Source organism: Schistocerca piceifrons, chromosome 2, assembly GCF_021461385.2.
Source record: "Schistocerca piceifrons isolate TAMUIC-IGC-003096 chromosome 2, iqSchPice1.1, whole genome shotgun sequence".
NCBI classification, from domain to species: domain Eukaryota; kingdom Metazoa; phylum Arthropoda; class Insecta; order Orthoptera; family Acrididae; genus Schistocerca; species Schistocerca piceifrons.
This window is the reverse complement of record NC_060139.1, coordinates 720,493,115-720,517,403: the sequence shown is the minus strand read 5'-3', so window position 1 is coordinate 720,517,403 and position 24,289 is coordinate 720,493,115. Positions and strand designations below refer to the sequence as shown.

At 40.8% G+C, this 24,289-nt stretch overlaps 1 protein-coding gene across 1 annotated transcript in view; it reads right to left on the bottom strand.

Annotated features, from left to right (window-relative positions):
* LOC124776379 (SWI/SNF-related matrix-associated actin-dependent regulator of chromatin subfamily A-like protein 1) overlaps window positions 1-24,289 on the bottom strand; it is a 135,695-nt gene that overhangs the window by 10,571 nt on the left and 100,835 nt on the right. The window contains exons 10-11 of the mRNA XM_047251343.1: window positions 17,181-17,288; window positions 16,921-17,095 (exon numbers count right to left, since the gene is read on the bottom strand). Of these exons, the coding sequence (XP_047107299.1) occupies window positions 16,921-17,095; window positions 17,181-17,288 (283 nt within the window). The remainder of the gene's footprint in view (window positions 1-16,920; window positions 17,096-17,180; window positions 17,289-24,289) is intronic.

The following is a 24,289-nucleotide window of genomic DNA, read 5'->3' as shown; positions in this document are numbered from 1 at the left end:
GCCACAGAACAGCAGGAAATAGTTAACAGTTTGAAGGCAGCCTGCACTTTTTTCATTTGTATGCTATCAAGCAATCATCTGGGATGGAAATTGGATAGCCCTTCACACTGTATAAGTCCTGCTTATCACTCCAAATTTATGGAGAAGGAGCACTTGATCTTAAAACTCAAAGCTGATGTGGCAGTTGAACAAACGGAACTGGATATGTAAAGAGCTGTAGTTAGCAACAACATGATTAACGATACATTAGATAACTGGAACATCCAAAATGATGTAAGAGTCTCGAAGTAGTCTGCTAGCTTTAGCCTAGACATCTCCAACAGGAGACAATGGAGAAAATTGCACAGACAACCCAAGGAGTTCAGGAACACTTCAAGAAGACATGGAAAAAGTGCTACACAAGGTTAATAATAATCACAGAGTTAAACAGACTCAGATATACTTCTGCTAGGAAGTGACCATGAAAGAAGAGTTTCCAGATTAATACAGTTCTCCCTGGGTTCATAAGACCACGTAACTAATATTTTTAATCTGTGATCTAGGTTCTGGAGTAAGACAATAGTAAGGAAAATCTAGTAGTAATTATTGGGGGTAGCAGGGACAGTTTGGACTGCAGCTTCAAGTACGCAACTGGAGAAATCAGGCACATCACTGAGATTGCTCACAAAATATGAAGACTGTGTCATTCACTGAGCAATATGACATGTTCTGGACAAGACTAGATTCCATTAAGAAATTTGTGCACCATGACCACACAACAAGCACTGCAAACAAAGGAAGCTCCAGTGTAGGTCATACAAGCATTTCGATTTCAATCACAGTGGTCATTATCTTCGGTGCAAGACTAAATCCCATGGTATCATACATAATCATGCACAAAATGTAACACACGGATGTTCATAGTAAGAAAACATTTCAACTACAGGTAAGATTTAAATACCCATGTCATTTAAATGAAATATTCATCAAATATATGCTAATTAACACACCTAACTGTCATTTTCAAAAAATACATGCCTTCTCATTTCTAATCACATATCACACACAAAAATTCAGTTTTCATTGCAAACATAAATTTTTAATTACCAATCTTTTGAGAAAGATTGTCAATCAAGATTGTTTCAATAAAAAAAATTAGAAATTAAACTTTTTCAACCTCTATGTATTTTACGCTTCACAGAAATGCTCATAGAATATGTACCCACCATATAGCAGAGATACTGACCCGCAGATAGGCACAACAAAAAGACTGTCACTTTTGGCCAGTCAGGCCTTCATCAAAACTAGATCTCGATCTCTCTCTCTCTCTCTCTCTCTCTCTCTCTCTCTCTCTCTCTCTCTGTGTGTGTGTGTGTGTGTGTGTGTGTGTGTGTGTGTGTGTGTGTGTGTGTGTGTGTGAGAGAGAGAGAGAGAGAGAGAGAGAGAGAGAGAGAGAGAGAGACTGACGCAAACGTAACTCTCTCACACACGACTACAGTCTCAGACAACTGTTGCCACACTCCAAGCAGCAGCACCAGTGCATGATGGGAGTGGCGACTGGGTGGGGGTAAGGAGGAGGCTGGAGCAGGGAGGGGGAAGGATAGTAGAGTTGGGGTGGTGGACAGTGAAGTGCTACAGCTTAGACGGAGGGCAGGGGAGAGGTGGGGGGGGGGGGGGGGAGCGTAGTGGAACAGGAGAGAAGTAAAAAGACTGGATCCGATGGTGGAATGAGTGCTGTGTAATGCTGGAATGGGAATAAGAACAGGGTTGGATGGGTGAGAACAATGATTAATGAAGGTTGAGGCCAGGAGTTTTACGCGTATGTAGGATGTATTGCAAGGAAAGTTCCCACCTGCACAATTCAGAAAAGCTGGTGTTGGTGGGAAGGGTCCATATGGCACAGGCTGTGTAGTGGTCCTTGAAATGGAGGATGTCGTGTGGTAGTGTGCTCAGCAACAGGGTGGTTCACTTGTTTTTTGGCCACAGTTTGCCAGTGGCCATTCATGCGGGCAGGCAGCTTGTTGGTTGTCATGCCTACATAGAATGCAGCACAGTGGTTGCAACTTAGCTTGTACATCACATGACTGGTATCACAGGTAGCCCTGCCTTTGATGGGATAAGTGATGTTTGTGACTGGACCGCAGTAGGTGGTGGTGGGAGGATGTATGGGACAGGTCTTGCATCTAGGTCTATTACAGGGGTATGAGCCATGAGGTAAGGGGTTGGGAGCAGGGGTTGTGTAGGGATGGACGAGTATATTGTGTAGGTTCGGTGGACGGCAGAATGCCACTGTGGGAGGTTCAAATGGCTCTAAGCACTCTGGGACTTAACATCTGTCATCAGTACCCTAGACTTGAACTACTTAAACCTAACTAACCTAAGGACATCACACACACCCATGTCCGAGGCAGGATTTGAACCTGCGACTGTAGCAACAGCAGCGTGGTTCCAGACTGAAACGCCTAGAACCGCTTGGCCACAGAGGCCGGCCACTGTGGGAGGGGTGGGAAGAATAGTGGGCAGGACATTTCTCATTTCAGAGCATGATGAGAAGTAGTCAAAACTCTGGCAGAGAATGTAATTCACTTGCTCCTGTCCTGGGTGGTAATGGGTTATGAGGGGAATGCTCCTCTGTGGCCAGATGGGTACTTTGGGAGGTGGTGGGAGACACGAAAGATAAGGCACAGATCTGTTTTTGTGCAAGGCTTCGGTGACACCTTTGGTATAATTCGAGAGGGACCGCTCGTCACTGCAGATGTGACAACCACGGCTAGGCTGTATGGAAGGGACTTCTTGATATGGAACTGATGGCAGATGTCGAAGTAGAGGTATTGGTGGTTGGTAGGTTTGATATGGACAGAGGTACTTATGTAACCATCTTTGAGGTGGAGGTCAACATTTAGGAAGGTGGCTTGCTGGATTGACTAGGACCAGGTGAAGCAAATGGGGGAGAAGTTGTTGAGGTTCTGGAGGAATGTGGATAGGGTTGTCCTCACCCTCGATCCAGAATTCACAAAAATGTCATTAATGAATCTGAACCTGGTGAGGCGTTTAGGATTCTGGGTGTTTAGGAAGGATTCCACTAGATGGCCCATGAATAGGTTAGCACAGGATGGTGTCATGTGGGTGCCCATAGCTGGACCCCAGATTTGTTTGTAGGTAATGAAGGCATTACCTACAAACAAATCTGGGGTACGGCTTTGGGCACCTGCATGACACCATCCTCTGCCAACCTATTCATGGGCCATCTAGAGGAATCCTTCCTAAAGGCATTACCTACAAACAAATCTTGGGTGTCATAACAGGTGATGAATCTTATGTCAAAAGATTATGACCCTGAAACAAAGCAGCAATCATCACAATGGAAAATGCATCTTCTCCTACACTGAAAAAAGTTCAACAAGTTTGCAGCAACGTGAAGTCAATGCTGATCATTTTTTTCGACAGTTGGGGGAATAGTGCACAAGGAGTTTGTTCCACTTGGCCAGATTGCCAATAGGCGTTTTGCTGTGAGGTTTTGGGGTGACTGAGGGAAAATGTTTGGTGCAAATGGCCAGAGTTATGGAAAAAGAAAGACTGGTTGGTGCACCATGACAACGCAACCGCACACCTCGCTCGTTGCGAGGGAATTCCTGGCCAAGATCAACATGGCTATGGTCCCCCACCCTCCCTACTCACCACACCTAGCCCCCTATGATTTCTATCTGTTCCCAAAGATAAAAATCACACTGAGAGGGCAAGAAACTCAACTGAAGACATCCAAGTGGAATAATAAGGGGTCCTGAATACCCTTCACACTGCAAACTTCCAGGAGTGCTTCCAAAAATGGGAACAATCCTGGGATCGTTGCATACATGCCCAAGGTGACTACTTTGAAGGTGACGGGAGACATTATGAAGGAAGTATAGTTTTCTAATTTTTACAATGAAATTCTCTGATAATCTGGCTAACACCTTGTATGCCCGTGCATAAGTCTGTTACAGGTACCTAACAAGCACCAAGCAAGAAACTGAAAATCCTCTGATATTCAAAAACAAAATAGTCCTACAATTTACGAGAATATTTGGATTTAGTGAAGTAAATTCCTCATAACTCTGATATGTAATACAAACGGATCTTGATTTTGTCAGTATACAGACAACTGAAAGTGGTCTGTGTAGTTACGCAAGTTCTTCAGAACTGCAGATGAGTAGCAAAAGAAAAGGATCAGAACCTATTTTTGAAGTAGCAGTTTTTCTCCTAATATACGAGGGTGAATCAAATGAAAACCTTAAATATTTTTTAAAATATTATTTATTGTGCAGAAGTGGTACAAAGCTGTATCACTTTTCAACATAATCTCCCCCACGCTCAATGCAAGTCCTCCAGCACTTGGAAAGTGCATAAATTCCTTTAGAAAAAAATTCTTTTAGTAGTCCACACAACCACTCATGCACCACGTGGCATACCTCTTCATCAGAACAGAACTTCTTTCCTCCCATTGTGTCTTTGAGTGGTCCAAACATATGGAAATCACTTGGGGCAAGGTCTGGTGAGTATGGTGGATGAGGAAGACACTCAAAGTGCAGGTCTGTGATTGTTGCAACTGTTGTACAGGCAGTGTGGGGCCTTGCATTGTCATGTTGCAAAAGGACACATGACAGAAATCCACATTGCTTTGATTTGATTGCAGGCCGCAGATGATTTTTTAGGAGACCTGTGTATGATGCACTGATAACAGTGGTCCCTATAAGCATGTAATGCTCCAAAATGACGCCTTTTTTTGTCCCAAAAGAAAGTCAGCATAACCTTCCCTGCTGATGGTTCTGTTCGAAACTTCTTTGGTTCTGGTGATGAGGAATGGCGCCATTGCTTGCTCACTCTCTTCATTTCGAGTTGGTGGAAGTGAACCCCGGTTTCGTCCCCAGTAACGATTCTTGCAAGGAAGCCATCACCTTCTCGTTCAAAGTGCCGAAGAAGTTCTTCACAAGCATCAACAAGTCGTTCTCTCATTTCAGGAGTCAGCTGCTGTGGCACCCATCTTGCAAACACTTTGTGAAACTGAGCACATCATGCACAATGTGGTGTGCTGACTCATGACTAATCTATAAACATGCTGCAATGTCATTCAGTGTCACTCGGCAATTTTCCTTCACTATGGCTTCAACTTCTGCAATGTTCTGTGGAGTCACAACTCGTTGTGCCTGACCTGGATGAGGAGCATCTTCCACTTAAGTCACACAAGTTCTGAACTTCCTACTCCATTCGTAGACTTGCTGTTGTGACAAACATGCAACACCGTGCTGAACCTTTATTTGTCGATGAATTTCAATAGGTTTCACACCTTCACTATGCAAAAACCGAATAACAGAACACTGTTCTTGCCTGGTGCAAGTCACAAGTGGAACAGTCATCTTTATACTGATACTGCGACAGTATGTGTGCATCTGCACTATGCTGCCACCTACAGGCCATTCTGCCTGCTGTTTGTAGCACGCTTACCAACTTACAAGGTAACGGTGCAAAATTTTGATTTGTTATTACAAATTTAAGGTTTTCATTTGACTCACCTTCATACTTAAACACATATACAGTAATTTAGAAGTAATTCACATAACTGTCATTAGGGACATAATGTATGAATGAGAAAATGTAATCTTCACTGTAGTGGAATTGTAATTATCACTACAGTGGAAATACAATGGAAGTGGACAGGATATGTTCCCAGGCAAGTAGATAGCAGATAGATTAACAAAGTTCTTTGCTGGTTTTCAAGAGGTGCAAAAAGGCCTTGATGATGACCAAATGTAAGACAGGTACACATCATCAGATGACATGGATGAGCAACATTAATACTTTTAGTGGAAGAGTTGCAACATAAGACAGTCATAACAGATGCTGAAAATTAATATCTTAAAATAAAATTTTTGTATCTTCTTAAGCAATGTGTAATTATTTTTGCTACTGGTGGCAACAGAAGCTACTGGCCATTACAGCCGTTAAATAAGAAGAAAAATTCTACAATACAAAATGTCAAAAATAATTAAAAATTTGCAGTTTCAAGTATTTATGGAACTCTTACACCATGACTCATATTCGTATGTCAAATTCGTGTGTGTGTGTGTGTGTGTGTGTGTGTGTGTGTGTTTCGTGCATTTGTAAAAAGTAAACAATTGTAATTAACTTTTTAAGGAGAGACTATTGTGATACAAAAACATGAGTATTTGTTAATTTTAAATATAACACTCATTCTACCATCCAAACTATGCCCCAGGGGCACTAGCGCCTGCGATTGCCCAAGGCCACTGCCCTGGGCAAATTCGTATATTGTTACAGTGGCCAAGCCATGTCGCTTAGCTGACCGTGCAGTACACACACAGCACCCCACCATGCCGCCGTATGTGCGCTTGATACGGAAGACAGACTGCCATGCCAGCAGCAGTCAAAAGCATTGATAGGCCACAAAGCCTTTAGTCAACAGATGTAAGACTACAGTGGATTGAGAAAAATGGTCAACAGCAGCAGACAAAAGAAAAGAGGAGAAGTGGCGCGTCCGCACTATTTAAACCCGAATGGGAAATTAATTTCTTTTGTACTGCTGACAAAGATCAGTTCGAAAATTTGTCACAAGAGAAACACCAGTGTAAGCTTGAAGAACTGAAAGAAAATTTCGAGCAGCATTACAGTGAAGTCAGGCAGCTGCAGCCGGCCAAGACAGCCACAGCAACAGGAAAGTAACTGATTTTGTGACTTTTACGAGTTCCTAAGCAGGGGCAAATTTTGTAATATCATCTGTGTGCTTTAATTGTTTAGTTTCTTGAGTTTCTGCATGTTAATTTAATATCTAATAGCCACAGTTCTCACAGTTTCATTTGTGTTAGAAAGTAAACCGATTTTGTCACAGTTCCGATTCAGGGGTGAATCATTTAGTTTCACCTGAGTGCTTCGGTAGTTAGGTTTTTGAATCTCTGAGTATTAATATAATTTATTAGACAAAGTTCCTGCATTTTCGTCAGTGTCTACAGTAGAGTTCTGCAGCATGTGCCGATAGTCCGTTTATCTGGGTAGTTAAGTTTTCCATGATCTTTAGTATGGGTAGGGATGGGGATTGCTGTGTACGGATGCGAGCCGAGTTGGTGACACTTTGCTTTCAGCTCCAGGCTGTGATGGCTTTGGTTACACAGCTTGAGGCTGCAGTGGATGGGCACCACTGTTGTGGGCCGGCTATGGGTATCTAATGGACGTCCTGCACATCCGAGTCCTCTAATTGGTCCTCACAGTGGCCAGCCCAGTTACTGCTTGCACTGTGCTTGGCCCCTCACTGCAGTTGAGTGGGAGGTCGCCCTGGATTGTAGCAGGTGGTGAAAGATTTGCCAGGCAGCTGCACGTAAGGCCTGTCCAGTTTGTCTGACAAACAGATTACAGGTGCTGTCTGTGGCTGACACTGTCACTGAGACAGATGCCGTTGCCTGTCCTGTTTCAGAGGAAACCTCTCAGGTCTTAAGATCCGGACAATCAAAGAGGGTGGGATTATTGGCAGTTGGTAGTTCCAATGCACAAGGCACATTATTGGACCCCTTTAGGACATGGCTGCCAAGAAGGGGAAAAAAAACCAATGTGCCCTCTGTGTGCACACCGTGTGGAGTCATTCTAGACGTGGAACGGGTCCTCTCAGACGCCATGAAGAGCACAGGGTGCAGCCAACTGCAGATGGTGGCTCACATCAGTACCAATAATGTGTGTCACTTTGGGTCAGAAGAGATTCTCTCTGGTTTCGGGTGGCTAACAGAAATGGTAAAGGCTGTCAGTCTTGCTTGCGAGATGAAAGCAGAGTTGACCATTTGCAGCATAGTCGACAGGACCGATTGTGGATCTCTGGTACAGAACCGAGTGGAGGGTCTGAATCAGAGGCCCAGATGGTTCTATGACCATGTAGGCTGCAGATTCCTCGACTTGTGCCAAAAGGTGGTTGGGTTTCAGGTTTTACTGAATAGGTCTGGAGTTCACTAAATGCAGGAGGCAGCTACTCGGGTACCAGAGGCTGTGTGGCATGGACTGGGCAGTTTTTTAGGCTGGAGGGTCTTGGGAAAACACAAAAAGAGCTTCAGTCACAAAGAATGTAGATACAGGAACCATTGGTATAGAGTTGTATATTGCCGTAGCTGTGTTGGGAAAGTACCAGAGCTCCAAGCGCTAATAGAAAGCATTGATGCTCAAGTAGTTATAGGCGCTGAAAGCTGACTAAAGCCGGAGAGACAAGCTCAGCTGAAATTTTTGCCAAGAACCTAATGGTGTTCCGAAAAGATAGGCTAAACACGGTTGGCAGTGGTGTGTTTGTTGCTATTAGAAGTAGTTTATCTTGTCACAAAATTGAAGCGGATAGTTCCTGTGAGTTAATATGGGCAGAGGTCATTGTTGACAAAAAGAGAAAAATAATAACTGGATCCTTTTACCGACCTCCCAATTCAGATGATACAATTACTGAAAGATTCAAAGAAAACTTGAGTTTGATTTCAAACATGTACTGACTCCTAGGATTATAGTTAGTGGTGACTTCAATTTACCCTTGATATGTGGGCGAAAAAACATGTTTAATTCCGGAGATACGCATAAAACATCATCTGGAATTGTGCTAAATACATTCTCTGAAAATTATTTCGAGCAGTTAGTTCATGAGCCCATGCAAATAGAAAATGGATGTGAAAACACACTTGACTTCTTAGCAACAAATAATCCTGAGGTAATGATGAGCATGAAAAGGGGTACAGATGTGAAAACACACTTGACTTCTTAGCAACAAATAATCCTGAGGTAATGATGAGCATCAAAAGGGGTACAGTGATTAGTGAACATAGGGTTGTTGTAGCAAGATTGAATTTTGTAACCCCCAAATCCTCCAAAAATAAAAGAAAAATATACCTATACAAAAAAGCAGAAAAAAATTCACTTGACATCTTCCTGAGAGACACACTCCACTCCCTCCAAATTAGCAATATAAGTGTAGACCAGATGTAGCTTGAATTCAAAGAAATAGTATCAGCAGCAATAAAGAGATTCTGGTCATATATGAAGTATGCTAGTGGCAAGACACAATCAATGCCTTCTCTGTGTGATAGCAATGGAGATACTATCGAAGAAAGTGCAGCCAAAGCAGAGCTACTAAACACAGCCTTCCAAAATGCCTTCACGAAAGAGGACACAGTAAATATTCCAGAATTCAAATCAAGTACAGCTGCCAACATGAGTAACATAGAAGTAAATATCCTCGGATTAGTGAACTAACTTAAATCACTTAATAAAAGCAAGTCTTCTGGTCCAGACTATATACCAATTAGGTTACTTACTTAACAATCATACACAACTGTTCACTCAACAAAAGATCTGTACCCAAAGACTGGAAAGTTGCACAGGTCACGCCAATACTCAAGAAAGGTAGTAGTAGTAATCCACTAAATTACAGGTCCATATCATTAACAGCTGAAAGCAAGCGGAAACTACAGCCGTAATTTTTTCCGAGGGCATGCAGCTTTACTGTATTGTTAAATGATGATGGCGTCCTCTTGGGTAAAATATTCTGGAGGTAAAATAGTCCCCCACTCGGATCTCCGGGCGGGGACTACTCAGGAGGATGTTGTTATCAGGAGAAAGAAAACTGGCGTTCTACGGACTGGAGCGTGGAATGTCAGATCCTTTAATCGGGCAGGTAAGTTAGAGAATTTAAAAAGGGAAATGAATAGGTTAAAGTTAGATAGAGTGGGAATTAGTGAAGCTCGGTGGCAAGAGGAACAAGACATCAGGTCAGGTAAATACAGGGTTATAAATACAAACTCAAATAGGGGTAATGCAGCAGTAGGTTTAGTGATGAATAAAAAAATAGGAATGCGGGTAAGCTACTACAAACAGCAAAGCGAACTTATTATTGTGGCCAAGATAGATACCAAGCCCACGCCTACTACAGTAATACAAGTTTATATGCCAACTAGCTCCGCAGATGACAAAGAGATTGATGAAATGTATAATGAGATAAAAGATATTACTCAAACAGTGAAGGGAGACGAAAATTTAATAGTCATAGGTGACTGGAACTCGATAGTAGGAAAAGGAAGAGAAGGAAAAGTAGTAGGTGAATATGCAATGGGGCAATTTTGCACAGAGCATAACTTAATCATAGCTAACACTTGGTTCAATAATCATAAAAGAAGGTTGTATACATGGAAGAAACCTGAAGATACTAGAATGTATCAGATAGATTATGTAATGGTAAGACAGAGATTCAGGAACCAGGTTTTAAATTGTAAGACATTTCCAGTGGCAGATGTGGACTCTGACCACAATCTATTGGTTATGAGCTGTAGATTAAAACTGAAGAAACTGCAAAAAGGAGGAAATTTGAGGAGATGGGACCTGAATAAACTGAAAGAACCAGAGGTTGTAGAGAGCTTCAGGGAGAGCATTATGGAACGTATGACAAGAATGGGGGAAAGAAATACAGTAGAAGAAGAATGGGTAGCTTTGAGAGACGAAATAATGAAGGTAGCAGAGGATCAAGTAGGTAAAAAGAAGAGGGCTAATAGAAATCCTTGGGTAACAGAAGAGATACTGAATTTAATTGATGAAAGGAGAAAATACAAAAATGCAGCAAATGAAGCAGGCAAAAAGGAATACAAACGTCTCAAAAATGAGATTGACAGGAAGTGCAAAATGGCTAAGTAGGGATGGCTAGAGGACAAATGTAACGATGTAGAGGCGCATATCACTAGGGGTAAGATAGATACTGCCTACAGGAAAATTAAAGAGACTTTTGGAGAAAAGAGAACCACTTGCATGAATATCAAGAGCTCAGATGGAAGCTCAGTTCTAAACAAAGAAGGGAAAGCAGAAAGGTGGAAGGAGTATATAGAGGGTCTATACAAGGGCGATGTTCTTGAGGACAATATTATAGAAATGGAAGAGAATGTAGACAAAGATGAAATATGAGATATGATACTGGATGAAGAGTTTGACAGAGCACTGAAAGACCTAAGTCGAAACAAGGCCCCGGGAGTAGACAACATTCCATTAGAGCTACTGACAGCCTTGGGAGAGCCAGGCCTAACAAAACTCTACCATCTAGTGAGCAAGATGTATGAGACAGCCAAAATACCCTCAGACTTCAAGAAGAATATAACAATCCCAATCCCAAAGAAAGCAGGTGTTGACAGATGTGAAAATTACCGAACTATCAGTTTAATAAGCCACGGCTGCAAAATACTAACACAAATTCTTTACAGACGAATGGAAAAACTGGTAGAAGCTGACCTTGGGGACAATCAGTTTGGATTCCGTAAAAATGTTGGAACATGTGAGGCAGCACTGACCCTACGACTTATCTTAGAAGAAAGATTCAGGAAAGGCAAACCTATGTTTCTAGCATTTATAAATTTAGAGAAAGCTTTTGACAATGTTGACTGGAATACTCTCTTTCAAATTCTAAAGGTGGCAGGGGTGAAATACAGGGAGCTAAAGGCTATTTACAATTTGTACAGAAACCAGATGGCAGCTATAAGAGTTGAGGGGCATGAAAGGGAAGCAGTGGTTGGGAAGGGAGTGAGACAGGATTGTAGCCTATCCCTGACATTATTCAATCTGTATATTGAGCAAGCAGTTATGGAAACAAAAGAAAAATTCAGTGTAGGTATTAAAACCCATGGAGAAGAAATAAAAACTTTGAGGTTCACCGATGACATTGTAATTCTGTCAGAGACAGCAAAGGACCTGGAAAAGCAGTTGAACGGAATGGACACTGTCTTGAAAGGAGGACGTAAGATGAACATCACCAAAAGCATAACGAGGATAATGGAATGTAGTTGAATTAAATCGGGTGATGCTGATGGAATTAGATTAGGGAATGAGATGCTTAAAGTAGTAAAGGAGTTTTGCTATTTGGGGAGCAAAATAACTGATGATGGTCGAAGTAGAGAGGATATAAAATGTAGACTGGCAATGGCAAGGAAAACATTTCTGAAGAAGAGAAATTTGTTAACATCGAGTATAGATTCAAATGTCAGGAAGTCTTCTGAAAGTATTTGTATGGAGTGTAACCATGTATGGAAGTGAAACATGGACGATAAATAGTTTAGACAAGAAGAGAATAGAAGCTTTCGAAATGTGGTGCTACAGAAGAATACTGAAGATTAGATGGGTAGATCACATAATTAACGAGGAGGTACTCAATAGAATTGGAGAGAAGAGAAATTTGTGACACAACTTGACTAGAAGAAGGGATAGATTGGTAGGGCATATTCTGAGGCATCAAGGGATCACCAATTTAGTATTGGAGGGCAGTGTGGAGGGTAAAAATCGTAGAGGGAGACCAAGAGATGAATACACTAAACAGATTCAGAAGGATGTAGGTTGCAGTGGGTACTGGGAGATGAAGAAGCTTGCACAGGATAGAGTAGCATGGAGAGCTGCATCAAACCAGTCTCTGGACTAAAGACCACAACATCAACATCATTAACATCAATATGCAGCAGGATTTTGGAACATATACTGTGTTAGAACATTATGAATTACCTCGAAGAATGTGGTGTATTGACACACAGTCAACATGGATTTAGGAAACACAACTAGTTCTTTACTCACATGAAGTGCCGAGTGCTACTGACAAGGAATTTCAGATTGATTCTGTATTTCTGGATTTCCGGAAGGCTGTTGACACTGTACCATGCAAATGGCTTGTAGTGAAATTGCGTATGGAATATCATCTCAGTTATGTGCCTGGATTCGTGATTTCCTGTCAGAGAGGTCACAGTTTGTACTAACTGACAGAAAGTCATTGAGTAAAACAGAATGATTTCTGGTGTTCCCCGAGGTAGTGCTATAAGTCCTCTGCTTTTCCTTACCTATACAGACAATTTGGGAGACAAGTTGAGCACCCGTTCTAGGTTGTCTGCAGATAATGCTGCCATTTATCATCTAGTAAAGTCATCAGAAGATCAAAACAAATTGCAAAACGATTTAGAAAAGATATCTGTAAGGAGCAAAAATTGGCAATTGACCCTAAATGACGAAAAGCATGAGGTCATCCACATGAGTGCTAAAAGGAATCCGTTAAACTTCAGTTACACACTAAATCCGTCAAATCTAAAGGCTGTAAATTCAACTAAATACCTAGGAATTACAATTACGAACAACTTAAATTGGAAGGAACACATAGAAAATGTTGTGGGGAAGGTTAATCAAAGACTGCATTATACGGCAGGACACTTGGAAAATGTATCAGGTCTACTAAGGAGGCTGTCTATACTACACTTGTCTGTCTTCTTTTAGAATACTGCTGCGTGGTGTGGGTCCTTACCAGATAGGATTGACGGACCACATTGAAGAAGTTCAAAGAAGGGCAGCACATTTTGTATCATCGCAAATAAGGGAGAGAGACCGTCACTGAAATAATACAGGATTTGGTGTGGACATAATTAAAACAAAGGTATTTTTCGTTGCAATGGAGACTTCTCATGAAATTCCAGTCACCAACTTTCTCCTCCGAATGCGAAAATATTTTGTTTATACCAACCTACATACGGAGAAATGATCACCATGATAAAATAATGGAAATCAGAGCTCATACGGGAAGATACAGGTGTTCGTTCTTTCCGCCCGCTATACGAGATTGGAATAATAGAGAATTGTGAAGGTGGTTCGATGAACTCTCTGCCAGGCACTTAAATGTGATTTGCAGAGTATCCATGCAAATGTAGATGTGCTTCCTACCATATGACTCTTTATTATTTATAAAGATGATAAATAACACTATATTTTATAATCAGGTATGTTACTTAGCAATGTGCCAGTTATTGAAAATGGAGGTTGTCAGCAACAAGAAACATTTCTTTTCAGTTAATTGTTATATTTGGGTTGCATGAAATCATGTCATTTTCTAAAAAGCCATCACAAACGCTCACTTGTACAGCAATGTGTCATTAAGAGTCATCCTTTGTTTTTGTGTATTTGTGTTTTGATGGGTGGGAAAAGATATGTTGTAGTTTGATCTACATTTTCAATTAATTAAAATGTAAATATTCCAATAGATCAAAATTTATTTTGCAAGCACAGTTTGCTGTCCTTACTAGCGTCTATGACTGCTTTTCAGAGGAACTGGGGGAAAACACAACTAAAACCAACCTTTTTTGTTAGTTTTTTTATTTGGGTTTCACTGAATGAAACAATTAATTGTTAAAATTAAAATGCTCACTGAGAATTGCAAAAGCAGGGAACCATTTGCGGCTGTGAATGTCATCAAGGATTGCCTGGTCAACTTGGCGGCTTGTATTTGTCCAGCAGACCTCACAGAAAAATTTGAAAAAATAACTCTTTCATCTCAAACTGTTGCTTACTGAGTTGAAGATGTGGCCTCAGGTATGGAGCAGCAATTAATGGACAGAGCAGCAAACTTCGTTTCATTTTCTATCACTCTTGACGAGACCACAGATGTTGGGGGTATATCTCAGCTCATCATATTCATTCGAGGGGTCAACGACAATCTGTATGTCACAGAAGAATTTCTCAACCTTATACCTTTAAAAAACACAACCGCAGGTTTTGGCGTTTTTCTACCGTGGAAAATTTGTTCGAGTCAATGGGTCTCAAATGGGAACACCTGATCAGTGTAACAATGGATGATAAATACGCCAGAAGGGATACGCACTGGAATCCTGTGTTACATCAGGTCAAAAACGGCTGAAGTTGGCTGTTCCTTATTCGCAGCAGTCCATTGTCTTGTAGACCAGGAGGCACTTTGTGCAAAGATTGTCAACACAAAAAATGTTAAGGACATAGTTGTTCGAACGGTATCTTTGTTCACATGGACTCGCACATTACCAATTTAAAGAATTTCTGGCTGATATCGAAACAGAATACCCAGACATCTCCTACCGTGCTGAAGTAAGATTGCTGAGCAGAGGGAAGGTGCTTCATCAGTTTTGCTCCTTGATGAATGAAATCAGCACCCTTTGGAAATGAAAGGACGTCCAGAAGAATTACTTCGTGATCCAAAGTGGATGGCGAACTCGGCTTTTTTGTATGACCTAACTGGTCATTTAAAGACTTTGAACATTTCACTCCATGGCAAAAATCACTCTGCTGTTGATTTAGTGCAGACGATTCAAGCATTTAAAAAAATTCCTTTTTGGGAAAAGCAGTTGCGCATGAAGAATTGTGGACACTCCCCTACATTAGACAGCGTTAAAAAAGATGTGGATTTTTCAAATTATGTTCAAATCATTTGCAAATTATGATAAGAGTTTGGAAACAGATTTTTTGAGATAAGTGAGCTTCAGCCGGTCTTAGATATATTTGTTCACCCATTTTCCCTTTGGCCAGAGGACATCTCACAAGTGTTTCAACTAGAGCTGATTGACCTCCAGTACAATATCTGCCTGAAGGACTGCTTTCTTATGTGTAAAACTTTGGATGATTTTTAAAGCTGTTTTCCATGAAAGAAGTATTCTCTCCTGCACAAGCACACAGCCAAAGTTCTTCAATGTTTCAGTCCATGTATATTTGTGAGCACTTTTTCTCCCTTTATACCTTGCTAAAACTCAGCAATAAAAATTCGACTAATTCTTTGAGGTTAGCAGTCTCCCGGAATATTGTACCAAACCTAGACAAAATCATTTCCTCAAAACAGAAAAAGGTGTAAAATGTTAATTGTCTCCTTTAACAATGTTGATTGTAAGGATTAAAGGTCTTTATAACCTTAATTCTATTTTTTAAATAAATTTTCAAACTTGGTCAATTAAAATTATTGTGTCCAAAACAGCAAACTAAGGATCTGATGTCTAAGCTCAGAAAAGGGACACAAAAAGCTGTAGCACAAAGTACAACAAAAATATTTACTTGTAACTACTAACAGTAAGAATGAGATTTTCACTCTACAGCGGAGTGTGCGCTGATATGAAACTTCCTGGCAGATTAAAACTGTGTGCCGGACCGAGACTCGAACTCGGGACCTTTGCCTTTCGCGGGCAAGTGCTCTACCGTTTGGAAGGTAGGAGACGAGGTACTGGCAGAAGTAAAGCTGTGAGGGCGGGGCGTGAGTTGTGCTTGGGTAGCTCAGACGGTAGAGCACTTGCCCGCGAAAGGCAAAGGTCCCAAGTTCGAGTCTCGGTCCGGCACACAGTTTTAATCTGCCAGGAAGTTTCATATCAGCGCACACTCCGCTGTACAGTGAAAATTTCATTCCAGAAACATCCCCCAGGCTGTGGCTAATCCATGTCTCCGCAATATCCTTTCTTTCAGGAGTGCTAGTTCTGCAAGGTTCGCAGGAGAGCTTCTGTAAAGTTTGGAAGGTAGGAGACGAGGTACTGGCAGAAGTAAAGCTGTGAGGACGGGGCATGAGTCGTGCTTGGGTAGCTCAGACGGTAGAGCACTTGCCCACGAAAGGCAAAAGTCCCAAGTTCGAGTCTCGGTCCGGCACACAGTTTTAATCTGCCAGGAAGTTTCAGTAAGAATGAGACTCGCGCGCGCGCGCGCAACACTATTGAATCAACCTGTGCGTCAGAAAACTACAAAGTTCTTCTTCGATTCTTGTTTTGGATATTATTTTCTAAAGCTATGCAGTGATTCTGCCACAAGAGCACTAACTGTTACCTAAACAGTAAATTGTTTGCCTGTTGTACCACTCATCGACCACTTTTACAGAACTGCGGTTCCTCTGTTATTTTGTTTACACTGGATCTGACCAAGGGGACAGTCCAGCACAGAGCAGTGCTGTGCGCTCCCACTCACTCTGGAGCTATCTCTCTTGCTCCTATGCCGACACCAGCAACACACAGTCACATACAGGGCATTGAACTACACTGCCTTGCACCCACAGAGCATGGCCACACCTGCCGGGTGCAATTCTTGGATGAGCCTGTTTTAAACAATAGAAATATATCTTCATCAAAAATTTATAAATGAAACTATAACATGCTTACTTACACCAGGGTTCCAAAAAAGCTCTGCAAAAACGACAAGTTTGGCAGCTGTTAGAGTTATTCCAGCATTAGCTGCAGTAATTGACAAAAGAGCTGCAGAATAATTGTCATCAAATTGGAACTTGTCACATAAAGCCTTCCTCTCACTGGCTGTAGTTGAGCCATCAATTTTTATGTACCTGATAAAGGCAAATATATATACAAATTTCTGCCTTAAGATGTTTGTAGAAACAGTAGATAGTTTCAATTTGTGAAAATACTTACGAGGCTTTCTTGTCTTCCATCGTTTTTGAAAGACCATCCATCACAACCTTATGGTGAACAAAACAAATGAACTTCTTCCCAGCCTCTAGCAAATCGGCTATGTAATCCCTGAGGAAAGCAAGGATTATCAATCACTATGAATTCTATTACATGACTTCAATATATATTCTGGAAATATATTTTAGTTTAGATTCCAGAACATCTGAACGTAATTGTCATTTATTATGCACCTTATCTATTTCACAGATTTTCAATTTTCCTGTACAAATTATTGTCAAGTTAATGCAGAATGATTCTAAAGTCTCAGTTCATTAAAATGTGGCTGAAGCTATGAAAATCATACACGTTATCCTCTTTACAGAAGTTAGTTTTAATGCTCTCATGATGTTTAAACAAAAAGACAAACTTAAACATTCCTTATCACTGTACATTTTCAACTGCTCTTTAATGAGTCCACGTCTTAACCCCATTTCGAAATACACTCACTGGACAAAACAGCCCTTAATATTCTCTGTATACAATTAAATTCCTGCCATTATCTTTCATCAGATTTTAAGATTACTGTACTGTTTTTTAACTGTATAATATGTATAAAATTTCATACAATCATACGCTGATGTTTGAGTTGTACCTAGGACAGGGCTGCTGTTTCTATCAGTAGTAATACCACACAATAACCAGAATAAAATTTAAGTTCCAGTAGTCATATATTCAGGCATAGGTAAAAATGGGGTTCAAGGCAGGCAATCACTAACTGCCAAACAAAATATCAAGTGAAAAGTATAAGACACTGAACAAAGAAACAATTCTTAACACTGAAACACATTTAAGAATTTCACTTCTGATGACACAGTGGAAAATGGAAAAGCCACCATGACTGAAATTCCAGAAACTGATTTGAAGGCAATCAATAGACAGAAGATGAGAAGTGGTGAAGATACAGTGAAATGGTGCAGGAAAGAATCAGTAGACATCATACATAAGGAAGCAGTAATAAGGGAGGAGTGAAAGAACACAGAGAACTTCCCAAAAAATAGTAATAAATAAAAATTGTAAGGAAAGTCTGACCCTTGTTTATAAAGCATGGTTGGTTGTGGTCTTCAGTCCTGAGACTGGTTTGATGCAGCTCTCCATGATACTCTATCCTGTGCAAACTTCTTCATCTCCCAGTACCCACTGCAGCCTACATCCTTCTGAATCTGCTTAGTGTATTCATCTCTTGGTCTCCCTCTACGATTTTTACCCTCCACATTGTCCTTCAGTACTAAATTGGTGATCCCTTGATGCCTCAGAACATGTCCTACCAACCGATCCCTTCTTCTAGTCAAGTTGTGTCACAAATTTCTCTTCTTCCCAATCCTATTCAACACCACCTCATTAGTTATGTGATCTACTCATCTAATCTTCAGCATTCTTCTGTAGCACCACATTTTGAAAGCTTCTATTCTCTTCTTGTCTAAACTATTTATCATCCATGTTGCACTTCCATACATGGCTACACTCCATACAAATACTTTCAGAAATGATTTCCTAACACTTAAATCTATACTCGATGTTAACAAATTTCTCTTCTTCAGAAACGCTTCCCTTGCCATTGCCAGTCTACATTTTATATCCTCTCTACTTCGACCATCATCAGTTATTTTGCTCCCCAAATAGCAAAACTCCTTTACTACTTTAAGTGTCTCATTTCCTAATCTAATACCCTCAACATCACCCGACTTAATTCGACTACATTCCATTATCCTCGTTTTGCTTTTGTTGATGTTCATCTTAGACCCTCCTTTCAAGACACTGTCCATTCCGTTCAACTGCTCTTCCAAATCCTTTGCTGTCTCTGACAGAATTACAATGTCATCTGCGAACCTCAAAGTTTTTATTTCTTCTCCATGGATTTTAATACCTACTCTGAACTTTTCTTTTGTTTCCTTTACTGCTTGCTCAATATACAGATTGAATAGCATCGGGGAGAGACTACAACCCTGTCTCACTCCCTTCCCAAAAACTGCTTCCCTTTCATGTCCCTGGTTTCTGTACAAATTGTAAATAGCCTTTCGCTCCCTGTATTTTACCCGTGCCACCTTCAGAATTTGAAAGATAGTATTCCAGTCAACATTGTCAAAAGCTTTCTCTAAGTCTACAAATGCTAGAAATGTAGGTTTGCCTTTCCTTAATCTTTCTTCTAAGATGAGTCGTAGGCTCAGTATTGCCTCACGTGTTCCAACATTTCTATGGAATCCAAACTCATCTTCCCCGAGGTCGGCTTCTACCAGTTTCCCCATTCGTCTGTAAAGAATTCGTGTTAGTATTTTGCAGCCGTGGCTTATTAAACTGAAACTGATAGTTCGGTAATTTTCACATCTGTCAACAGAATTTTGCCTGTCTCATACATCTTGCTCACCAGATGGTAGAGATTTGTCAGGACTGGCTCTCCCAAGGCTTTCAGTAGTTTTAATGCAATGTTGTCTACACCCGGGGCCTTGTTTCGACTTAGGTCTTTCAGTGCTCTGTCAAACTCTTCATGCAGTATCATATCTCCCATTTCATCTTCATCTTCATTTACATCCCCTTCCATTTCCACAATATTGTCCTCAAGAACATCGCCCCTGTATAGACCCTCTATATACTCCTTCCACCTTCGTGCTTTTCCTTCTTTGCTCAGAACTGGGTTTCCATCTGAGCTATTGATATTCATGCAAGTGGTTCTCTTTTCTCCAAAGGTCTCTTTAATTTTCCTGTAGGCAGTATCTATCTTACCTCTCGTGAGATAAGCCTCTACATCCTTACATTTGTCCTCTAGCCATCCCTCCTTAGCCATTTTGCACTTCCTGTCGATCTCATTTTTGAGACGTTTGTATTCCTTTTTGCCTGCTTCATTTACTACATTTTTGTATTTTCTCCTTTCATCAATTAAATTCAGTATCTCTTCCGTTACCCAAGGATTTCTATTAGCCCTCTTCTTTTTACCTACTTGATCCTCAGCTGACTTCACTATTTCATCCCTCAAAGCTACCCATTCTTCTTCTATTGTATTTCTTTCCCCCATTCCTGTCAATTGTTCCCTTATGCTCTCCCTGAAACTCTGTACAACCTTTGGTTTAGTCAGTTTATCCAGGTCCCATCTCCTTAAATTCCCACCTTTTTGCAGTTTCTTCAGTTTTAATCTACAGTTCACAACCAATAGATTGTGGTCAGAGTCCACATCTACCACTGGAAATGTCTTACAATTTAAAACCTGGTTCCTGAATCTCTGGTTTACCATTATATAATCTATCTGAAACCTTCTAGTATTTCCAGGGTTCTTCCATCTATACAACCTTCTTTCATGATTCTTGAACCAAGTGTTAGCTATGATTAAGTTATGCTCTGTGCAAAATTCTCTTTCATTTCTTAGCCCCAATCCATATTCGCCTACTACGTTTCCTTCTCTTCCTTTTCCTACCGTCGAATTCCAGTCACCCATGACTATTAAATTTTTGTCTCCCTTCACTACCTGAATTATTTCTTTTATCTCATCATACATTTCATCAATTTCTTTATCATCTGCAGAGCTAGTTGGCATATAAACTTGTACTACTGTAGTAGGCGTGGGCTTCGTGGCTATCTAGGCCACAATAATGCGTTCACTATGCTGTTTGTAGTAGCTTACCCGCACTCCTATTTTCCTATTCATTATTACCCCCCCCCCCCCCCCCCCCATGAACCATGGACCTTGCCGTTGGTGGGGAGGCTTGCATGCCTCAGCGATACAGATGGCCGTACCGTAGGTGCAACCACAACGGAGGGGTATCTGTTGAGAGGCCAGACAAACATGTGGTTCCTGAAGAGGGGCAGCAGCCTTTTCAGTAGTTGCAGGGGCAACAGTCTGGATGATTGACTGATCTGGCCTTGTAACATTAACCAAAACGGCCTTGCTGTGCTGGTACTGCGAACAGCTGAAAGCAAAGGGAAACTACAGCTGTAATTTTTCCCGAGGACATGCAGCTTTACTGTATGATTAAATGATGATGGCATCCTCTTGGGTAAAATATTCCGGAGGTAAAATGGTCCCCCATTCGGATTTCCGGGCGGGGACTACTCAAGAGGACGTCGTTATCAGGAGAAAGAAAACTGGCGTTCTACGGATTGGAGCGTGGAATGTCAGATCCCTTAATCGGGCAGGTAGGTTAGAAAATTTAAAAAGGGAAATGGATAGGTTAAAGTTAGATATAGTGGGAATTAGTGAAGTTCGGTGGCAGGAGGAACAAGACTTTTGGTCTGGTGATTACAGGGTTATAAATACAAAATCAAATAGAGGTAATGCAGGAGTAGGTTTAATAATGAATAAAAAAATAGGAGTGCGGGTTAGCTACTACAAACAGCATAGTGAACGCATTATTGTGGCCAAGATAGACACGAAGTCCACGCCTACTACAGTAGTACAAGTTTATATGCCAACTAGATCTGCAGATGATGAAGAAATTGATGAAATGTATGACGAGATAAAAGAAATTATTCAGGTAGTGAAGGGAGACGAAAATTTAATAGTCATGGGTGACTGGAATTCGTCAGTAGGAAAAGGGAGAGAAGGAAACATAGTAGGTGAATATGGATTGGAGGGAAGAAATTAAAGAGGAAGCCGCCTTGTAGAATTTTGCACAGAGCATAACTTAATCATAGCTAACACTTGGTTCAAGAATCATAAAAGAAGGTTGTATACCTGGAAGAATCCTGGAAATACTAAAAGGTACCAGATAGATTGTATAATGGTAAGACAGAGATTTAGGAACCAGGTTTTAAATTGTAAGACATTTCCAGGGGCAGATATGGATTCTGACCACAATCTCTTGGTTATGAACTGCAGATTGAAACTGAAGAAACTTCAAAAAGGTGGGAATTTAAGGAGATGGGACCTGGATAAACTGAAAGAACGAGAGGTTGTAGAGAGTTTCAGGGAGAGCATAAGTGAACAATTGACAGGAATGGGGGAAAGAAATACAGTAGAAGAAGAATGGGTAGCTCTGAGGGATGAAGTAGTGAAAGCAGCAGACGATCAAGTAGGTAAAAAGATGAGGGCTAATAGAAATCCTTGGGTAACAGAAGAGATATTGAATTTAATTGATGAAAGGAGAAAATATAAAAATGCAGTAAATGAAGCAGGCAAAAAGGAATACAAACGTCTCAAAAATGAGATCGACAGGAAGTGCAAAATGGCTAAGCAGGGATGGCTAGAGGACAAATGTAAGGATGTAGAGGCTTGTCTCACTAGGGGTAAGATAGATACTGCCTACAGGAAAATTAAAGAGACCTTTGGAGAGAAGAAAACCACTTGTATGAATATCAAGAGCTCAGATGGCAACCCAGTTCTAAGCAAAGAAGGGAAGGCAGAAAGGCGGAAGGAGTGTATAGAGGGTTTATACAAGGGCGATGTACTTGATGACAATATTATGGAAATGGAAGGGGATGTAGATGAAGATGAAATGGGAGATACGATACTGCGTGAAGAGTTTGACAGAGCACTGAAAGACCTGAGTCGAAACAAGGCCCCGGGAGTAGACAACATTCCATTAGAACTACTGACGGTCTTGGGAGAGCCAGTCCTGACAAAACTATACCATCTGGTGAGCAAGATGTATGAGACAGGTGAAATACCCTCAGACTTCAAGAAGAATATAATAATTCCAATCCCAAAGAAAGCAGGTGTTGACAGATGTGACAATTACTGAACTATCAGTTTAATAAGTCACAGCTGAAAAAAAAAAAAAATACTAACGCGAATTCTTTACAGACGAATGGAAAAACTGGTAGAAGCGGACCTCGGGGAAGATCAGTTTGGATTCCGTAGAAATGTTGGAACACGAGAGGCAATACTAACCTTACGACTTATCTTAGAAGAAAGATTAAGAAAAGGCAAACCTACGTTTCTAGCATTTGTAGACTTAGAGAAAACTTTTGGCAATGGTGACTGGAATACTCTCTTTCACATTCTAAAGGTGGCAGGGGTAAAATACAGGGAGCGAAAGGCTATTTACAATTTGTACAGAAACCAGATGGCAGTTATTAGAGTCGAGGGACATGAAAGGGAAGCAGTGGTTGGGAAGGGAGTGAGACAGGGTTGTAGCCTCTCCCCGATGTTATTCAATCTGTATATTGAGCAAGCAGTAAAGGAAACAAAAGAAAACTTAGGAGTAGGTATTAAAATTCATGGAGAAGAAGTAAAAACTTTGAGGTTCGCCGATGACATTGTAATTCTGTCAGAGACAGCAAAGGGCTTGGAAGAGCAGTTGAATGGAATGGACAGTGTCTTGAAAGGAGGCTATAAGATGAACATCAACAAAAGCAAAACAAGGATAATGGAATGTAGTCAAATTAAATCGGGTGATGCTGAGGGAATTAGATTAGGAAATGACACACTTAAAGTAGTAAAGGAGTTTTGCTATTTAGGGAGTAAAATAACTGATGATGGTCGAAGTAGAGAGGATATAAAATGTAGACTGGCAATGGCAAGGAAATCGTTTCCGAAGAAGAGAAATTTGTTAACATCGAGTATAGATTTAAGTGTCAGGAAGTCGTTTCTGAAAGTATTTGTATGGAGTGTAGCCATGTATGGAAGTGAAACATGGACGATAAATAGTTTAGACAAGAAGAGAATAGAAGCTTTCGAAATGTGGTGCTACAGAAAAATGCTGAAGATTAGATGGGTAGATCACATAACTAATGAGGAGGTATTGAATAGAATTGGGGAGAAGAGGAGCTTGTGGCACAACTTGACTAGAAGAAGGGATCGGTTGGTAGGACATGTTTTGAGGCATTAAGGGATCACCAAATTAGTATTGGAGGGCAGCGTGGAGGATAAAAATGGTAGAGGGAGACCAAGAGATGAATACACTAAGCAGATTCAGAAGGATGTAGGTTGCAGTAGGTACTGGGAGATGAAGAAGCTTGCACAGGATAGAGTAGCATGGAGAGCTGCATCAAACCAGTTTCAGGACTGAAGACCACAACAACAACAACATATTAAAGCTACTCCTGCATTACCCCTTTATAAAGCATAATATCAGCAATACGAAAACATGATCTGAACTGAAATGAAAAAAAAAAAAGGTAAAACTGAAGCACTGGAGCATGAA